At 33.5% G+C, this 7,768-nt stretch overlaps 1 protein-coding gene across 1 annotated transcript; it reads right to left on the bottom strand.

The window, feature by feature from the left end:
* Positions 1-88: 88 nt before the first annotated feature.
* Positions 89-6,916, bottom strand: LOC145326444 (uncharacterized). The gene is made up of 7 exons (XM_080169800.1): positions 6,147-6,916; positions 5,772-5,842; positions 5,328-5,421; positions 1,248-1,316; positions 739-861; positions 452-502; positions 89-140 (listed from the first exon to the last, which is right to left on the bottom strand). Coding segments are annotated over exons 1-6 (468 nt in total). The 5' UTR covers positions 6,256-6,916; the 3' UTR covers positions 89-140; positions 452-500.
* Between the last annotated feature and the right edge of the window lie 852 nt (positions 6,917-7,768).

The following is a 7,768-nucleotide window of genomic DNA, read 5'->3' as shown; positions in this document are numbered from 1 at the left end:
TAGTTCGCTGTCGGGGGGGGGGGGGGGGGGGGGGGGTACTCAAATTTTCAATATTGAAAAAAAAATTTCTAAGAGGATAATACCCTACCTTTTTATTATTGCCATTACTTTTTAGTTTTATTTTCTTTTTAGTGATTCCTGAAAACGGGGACTTTTCATGAAAATTAAAATTAGAAAATACTTCTTTACTAGGTATATTTCATCTCTTTCAGAATACTTTTACAAACTAAAGGATATTCTTAATAATAACATACAACAGTTTTCGTGAAACAGTGAATTGTTGCACATTAAAAAAGATTATTTCAAAACATAGAAGAGAGAATGAAAAAGGAAACTTTTTGATAGACAAAATGCAAGAACTGAACTTTAGTTTGATTTCATTTATGTAAGATTCATGTCATACTGAAGTAAGGGTTTCGACGTTCCGTCTTATATTCATGAATAGTTCCCTTTGGGATCTGTTTCTGATAATTTTTCACTCTGGGACGCACTTTCAATATCTGAAGTTTGAGAATTTATAGGAAAATGAGTTTTCAATGGTAAGTAGCGGTTGAAATTTTATAATATATTCCTTACATAGCACTTGTAATGGTGAAGCTTTTGTCTCTTTTTGTGTATGTTTGTATGAATATTTATCAGGGGCCAAAGAAGTACATAGAAAACGATGTACTTTGTACACAAAAAGGTAATTTATAGAAAATGCGATGCTAGAGTTGATTTTTTTTTATCTATTTTCCTATTTTTTCCCTAAAAGCATGTTACAATCGTCTGGTGCCTCGATCTTGATACCACATTCATCAAACTCATAATCCACGTCACTTTCTGAGTTTTCTAAGAGGTCTGCCTCACTTTTGAGCAAAACTGAAAGATTTTCGTAGTTAAAAATAAAGCAATAGAACATTTTATTTATTGCGTCTTTTCGTTCATCTTCCTAACTCTTCCTTGTAAAATAGTTCCGATGGTAGAGGGGATCATGAATGAGCGAAAGCAAGCGTTGTTTGATACCCTAGAACCTTGAAGTTACTAATTTTTTTGGTACTTAAAATGAGTTTCTGTATAGCTTATATTAAGCCAAAAAGTTTAATCACTACCTACCGCAGTTTTATGAAAGAAAAAAAAATATTTTTGTCGAATAAGTATCGAATGTTTTGTTGAGTTCAAAGTGTACAAAAGTGATTTATTATTTGATTCTGTAACGATTCTTTATTTCTAAAAATCTTTACTACTTGCTCACTTATTGTATGTACCTTTGTCTTTGTTTGTTTTAGTTTCGTTCTCTAAATCTTCTATCTTGATAGAATGATTATTAGTTTCTGGATAAGGAGCATTCTTTTGTTATGATAGCGCATCAACTCTACAAATACTATGACGTCGTCACATCATATAAAAACATTGTGAGTCATGATTCATGACTATTTAAAAAGGGGGGGGGGCGTAATGACATAAGCTCTTAAACCGTGAGCAAAATGGTCTAAATATTGACCTAGACCCTTCAAACTTAGTATATAAGCTTAGTCCTATAGGTATTACATCTAAATGGCAAAAAAATCCAAAAAATTTTACTTTTAGGTTAGGTTAGGTAAGAAAAACCCTGCGGAAATGGGGTTTTTAGGCTTTTTTTGGTCTATTTTGATGTGGAAACTTGCCTTAAATTGTTTTTTCTTAGGGTTTTAACTTAAATACACTGTATCTATTCATATGGACATTATTTAAGATGATTCAGCAAGTCGGGGACCGACCCCAGGGGGCTAGGTGGGTAGCCCGCAGGGGTTAAGTTCATTTTTCCCAATATATTTGTTGTGATACATCAAATTATAGGTTTTTTAGGTCAAGGAACTCAAATTCAGAGCTAAAATAAGCATTAGACTAATCTGAAGCTAGCCCCAGCGGGCTAGGTTGGTGGCCCGCAGGGGTTAAGTGGATTTTTTCTAATATATATCTTGTTATATATCAAACTATAGGTTTTTTAGGTCAAGAAACTCGAATTATGAGCGAAAATTAGCATAAGACTGACCTAAAGCTAACCCCCCCGGGCTAGGTTGGTTTTCTGCAGGGCTTAAGAGCATTTACCTAACCTAACCTAGAAAGTTACTTATATTTTCACAGGTTTTTTTCTTGAATAAACTATGTCTATTCATAAGGACTTTATTTAAGATGATCCAGCAAGTCGGGGACCGACCCCAGCGGGCTAGGTGGGTGGCCCGTAGGGGTTAAGTGCATTTTTTCCAATATATATGTTGAGATACATCAAATTATAAGTTTTTTAGGTCAGTTAACTCAAATTCAGAGCTAGAATTAGCATAAGACTAATCTGAAACTAGCCCCAGCGGGCTAGGTTGGTGGCCCACAGGGGTTAAATGCATTATTTCCAATATAGATCTTGTTATGTATCAAAATAAAGGTTTTTAAGGTCAAGAAACTCAAATTCAGAGCTAAAATTGGCATAAGACTTACCTGAAGCTAACCCCTGCGGGCTAGGTAGATTTTCCACAGGGCTTATGTGCATTTTACCTAACCTAACCTAGAAACTTACTTATTCTTTTTTGTTTTTTTCCTTGAATAAACTGTGTCTATTAATGAGGACATTATTTTAGATAATCCAGCAAGTTAGGGACCGACCCCAGCGGGCTAGGTGGGTGGCCCACAGGGGTGTAGTGCATTTTTTCTAAAGTATGTGTTGTCATACATCAAATTATAGGTTTTTTATGTCAAGAAACTCAAATTCAGAGCTATTTTAAGCATTAGACTGACCTAAGCCTAACCCCCGCGGATTAGGTGGGTGGCCTGCAGAGGTAAATTTTCCAAATTATGTGTTGTCATACATCAAACTATAGGTTTTTTAAGTCAATTTGGAGCTAAAAAAAAACACAGTAGCAACCTGATGCTAGTTTTTTCGTGGTATGTGGTATACATTAAATTTAAAAATTGTATCCTATTAGCATATTAAATTCTTCCACTGCTAACATTGTACTATCAAAAAGGGGGGGGCGAAAGTGACACTTTTTGAAACCAAAACTAAAAGTCAAAGGAACTCAACCAAAAAAAGAGTTACAGGTCTGACATTTTGCATGGCAGTTGCTTTATAGGGGTACAATATGGAACTGTGAAGAAACGGCGTCGCAACCGCCGAAAACCGCCGAGAAAAGGCAAAAAAAATTTCGGCGGGAAACGGCGGTTTTCGGCGGTTGCGCCGCCGTTTCTTCACAGTTCCATATTTTACCCCTATAAAGCAACTGCCATGCAAAATCTCAGACCTGTAACTCTTATTTTAGTTGAGTTCCTTTGTTGACTTTTAGTTTTGGTTTCAAAAAGTGTCACTTTCGCCACCCCCCTTTAAATTCTTTCAAATATATGCCATATAAATGTAGTTTAATCAATTAACCAGGAAAAAATATGCAGTTCACTAAATTGAGTTCAAATGCATTTCGTGAAACTACCCCTTTGAATTTCTGGACCTAAAAAACCTATAATTTTATGTATGACAACTAAAAATGCACTTAACCCCTGCGGGCCACGCACCTAGCCTGCTGGGGTCTTAAATCTTAAATAATGTTCTAATAAATAGACACAGTTTATTCCAGAAAAAAACCATAAAAAACAAGTAAGGTTCAAGGTTAGGTTAGGTAAAATGCACTTAAGACTTGCAGGCAACCCACCTAGCCCGCTGGGGCTAGCGTTAGATTAGTCTGATGCTTTTATTAGCTGTAAATTTGAGTTTTTTTGACCTTAAAAACCTATAGTTGGATGTATGACAACACATACTTTAAAAAAAAAATGCATTTAACCCCTGAGGGACACCCACCTAGCCCGCTGGGGTCGTTCTTCAACTTGCTGGATCATCTGAAATAAGGTCCTCATGAATGGACAGTTTATTTGAAAAAAAAAACTTAAAAAAAATATTAAATGTAAGTTTCTAGGTTAGGTTAGGTAAAATGCACTTAAGCCCTATGGGCTACCTATCTAGCCCGCTGGGGTTAGCTTCAGATTAGTCTAATGCTTATTTCAGCTCTGAATTTGAGTTCTTTGACCTAAAAAACCTATAGTTGGATTTATCACAACATATATATTAAGGAAAATGCACTTAACCCCCGCAGGCCACCCACCTAGCCCGCTGGGGTCGGTCTTCGACTTGCTGAATCATCTGAAATAAGGTCCTCATGAATGAACAGTTTATTCCAGAAAAAAAACCTAAAAAAATAATAAATGTAAGTTTCTAGGTTAGCTTAGGTAAAATGCACTTAAGCCCTGTGGGCAACCCAGCTAGCCCGCTGGGGTTAGCTTCAGATTATTCTAATGCTTATTTTAGCTCTGAATTTGAGTTAACTGACCTAAAAAACTTATAATTTGACGTATCTCAACATATATATTGGAAAAAATGCACTTAACCCCTGCGGGCCACCCACCTAGCCCGCTGGGGTCGGTCCCCGACTTGCTGGATCATCTTAAATAAAGTCTTCATTAATAGACACAGTTTATTCAAGAAAGAAACCTATAAAAATATAAGTAAGTTTCTAGGTTAGGTTAGGTAAATGCTCTTAAGCCCTGCAGAAAACCAACCTAGACAGGGGGGTTAGCTTCAGGTCAGTCTAATGCTAATTTTTGCTCAGAATTTGAGTTTCTTGACCTAAAAAACCTATAGTTTGATATATAACAAGATATATATTGGAAAAAATGCACTTAACCCCTGCGGGCCACCAACCTAGCCCGCTGGGGCTAGCTTCAGATTAGTCTAATGCTTATTTTAGCTCTGAATTTGAGTTCCTTGACCTAAAAAACCTATAATTTGATGTATCACAACAAATATATTGGGAAAAATGAACTTAACCCCTGTGGGCTACCCACCTAGCCCCCTGGGGTCGGTCCCCGACTTGGTGAATCATCTTAAATAATGTCCATATGAATAGATACAGTGTATTTAAGTTAAAACCCTAAGAAAAAATAATTTAAGGCAAGTTTCCACATCAAAATAGACCAAAAAAAGCCTAAAAACCCCATTTCCGCAGGGTTTTTCTTACCTAACCTAACCTAAAAATAAAAATTTTTGGATTTTTTTGCCATTTAGATGTAATACCTATAGGACTAAGCTTATATACCAAGTTTGAAGGGTCTAGCTCAATATTTAGACCATTTTGCTCACGGTTTAAGAGCTTATGTCATTACGCCCCCCCCCCCCTTATGAAAGCTTAAATTTATAAAGTTTGAAATGCCTGCAAAAAATAAATGCTATTTTTTTAAAACGTTGTTAGGTAGCTATTTATTTATTGTGCACTTCTTGTGGATAAAATAGTCTCAATTCGAAATAATAAGACCAAGAGAATGCTTTCCTGTGTTATTTTCTTCTTTCTGTAAATTTTGATTTTCTTGTAAAATATTTTTACATTCTTTTAGAGAACAAGAATTTGTTATAAGTTCTTCTAGCCTCTGATAATTAGAGAGATTATACTTACTGAAGGAACAAGATAATTTCTATCTCTCTAGGTAACATAGTTGATAGTAGGAATAATTGGATTGTGCTATTAAGGTAATGTACCCAATTATCATACCATGGTTTAAAGGGATGTTTATAGCCCATTACTTTTGTACAAGTATACAACATTTTATGTCATTTAAATGGGAAATTTATGTTAGCATAAAATACATTAAAAATGCCTTATAAAATTAGTCTTCTATATCCTACTTGGCGTATCTCAATAACTTCAGTAAAAATTTCTGCTCTATCAGACATAACCCAGTTTTGGAGCAGCAGCGCTACTAAATAAAATCTCTCCTACCCTAAGGCTCTCTAATCCTTGCAATAATAAATTTACTATTAGATCCATATTATTGCTGCTGTCTAAATCTTCAAATATTAACACAAATGAACAAAATTTAAGGTTTAAACCTAGAACTTTTTACTGGAAGATGGAATTCAGTAATTGATTCATAGATACCTAATAAATGGCACCAAGGATAAACATAAACATATTTATTTTAGCTTTTAAATTTAAACAAAAAGACATAAAATCAAAAAATTTCTTTAAGAATACTTTTTTCAACCCTATTAAAAGGACCGAATGCAGGGGTTGTAATCAAATCAAGTTAGGTACTAAAAATCTAAAATGAAAAAAATCTTGGGAGTACCTAACTATTTGTTCATTTTTTTCCTTGTGACATTTTCAGCAAAGTTACTCCTCTGTTGACCTTTCCACGACATTCTTCAGCCGTGAATAATAAGATCTTACAGACACAACCACTCATTTCTGTCGTTTTTGTCATAATTTTGAAATATATTTCATTTTGGATCTTAAAACACAGTAGGTATACTGTTATAATCTGTAGTATTCAGAAAACTTAAATTAGTACTTAGTTTTAACATAGTTTTAACTAGTTTTTAAGTTTGAAGTTAAAGATTTCGTAGATTTAGGCTGTTTAAATCTGATTGAACTCCAAAGCTTTCTCTCAAAGAGAGGCTAGGGGTGAAGAAAAAACTAGAGAATTTAAACTATATGTAGCCATAAATAATATATAGTAAGATTTTTAGTCTGAATCTACAGATCTCGGATCGATTGTAATGATTTGAGAAAGCTTATTTATTGTCTTGGGCTGGTGTTAGCCTATCTTCCTGACTTTTACCCACTCCCCGATAGGCTAGAGGCTCCAGTAGTGTAGTAAGCTTTAAAGTTATAACCTAAATATCTACCCCCATGGAAACAAAAATTATTAACACCAATAAAATTTTAAACTATTGAGTAAAAAGTACATACGTACGTACAGATAAAAACAATACTCATTTCTTTTAAATGGCTTGCAAATTATGATATAATAATGCATATTAAAAATACTTTAATTCATATAATTAAATATTTGTACAAACTCATAAAGAAACACCTAGGCCAAATTAATAAATTAATCACTTAAACCCTTTTTTTAGAGATGTCATAAGAAAGATATTTGGTGACGGTGCGCGTTATTACTCTTGAATGCCGCTACCAATTTTAAGATCATATATTTTACCTTTTTTTCCTGTTATATTTTATCCATTTTTGCATTTGTTTCAGTTAATTAGTTTGGTTACCCAAGACCAAATGATTACAATGACTATGTATATAATGTAAATAATATTCATAACTGTTTTTTTTTTTACAAAAGTTACAGTGCAAAATTTAATTCTATGTAAAAAAAATGACATTTACTTGTAGGGAAAAGAGATAAAATATAAATTGTCCCTTGCAAAGTCATGACTTCAGTTTAACCCTGTGCAGTCGATAACAAATAATAATTTAAATAGTTCTATATTTAAATAAGGATAAAAAGTTGATTCAATGTATCTTAATATGAATCACAAACAATTTTTGTACAAGAAAAGTAATTTTGTTTATTTAATAGTTTAAAATTTAGATTGGCTGTAAAGGGTTAAACATCTGATCTATTATAAGTTTAGAAGCAGAAAGAAAAACTTACGCAAGCGATTTTCAAAACACAAACATGTTATGAAATTAAATTACATAAAATGAAAGTGTTTGATGAAATTTCAATGTTTATGGTGATTAAGTTGTTAACTTATAGTTCTAGAAATGTTTAGCAATGTAATAATCGTCCTATTGATTTAAAACCTTGCAGTAGCGGATTCCTGTAAAAATTTAAGAATGAAAGCAAAGAATAATACCTATCAGCTTTATATATTTGCATGCTCTTAGTATCTGATAGTCCAGACCTACGCTGGGGAAAGTTACTTCCTCTCATTGTTTACCTATATATTGTCTTTAAAGAATTCAATTGTCAATATTGT

The sequence above is a fragment of the Acartia tonsa genome, chromosome 8 (genome assembly GCF_053477335.1).
Source record: "Acartia tonsa isolate MP-2025a chromosome 8, ASM5347733v1, whole genome shotgun sequence".
Taxonomy (NCBI): domain Eukaryota; kingdom Metazoa; phylum Arthropoda; class Copepoda; order Calanoida; family Acartiidae; genus Acartia; species Acartia tonsa.
This window is presented reverse-complemented; position numbering and strand designations above follow the sequence as displayed.

Coding starts and splice junctions, on each gene's coding strand:
- LOC145326444 (XM_080169800.1), bottom strand. CDS start 6,255: ATGACAAAAACGACAGAAATGAGTGGTTGTGTCTGTAAGATCTTATTA. Junction 1,317..5,327: donor ACAGAAAGAAGAAAATAACA/CAGGAAAGCATT, acceptor ATGCTCCTTATC/CAGAAACTAATAATCATTCT. Junction 862..1,247: donor TAAAACAAACAAAGACAAAG/GTACATACAATA, acceptor AAAATCTTTCAG/TTTTGCTCAAAAGTGAGGCA.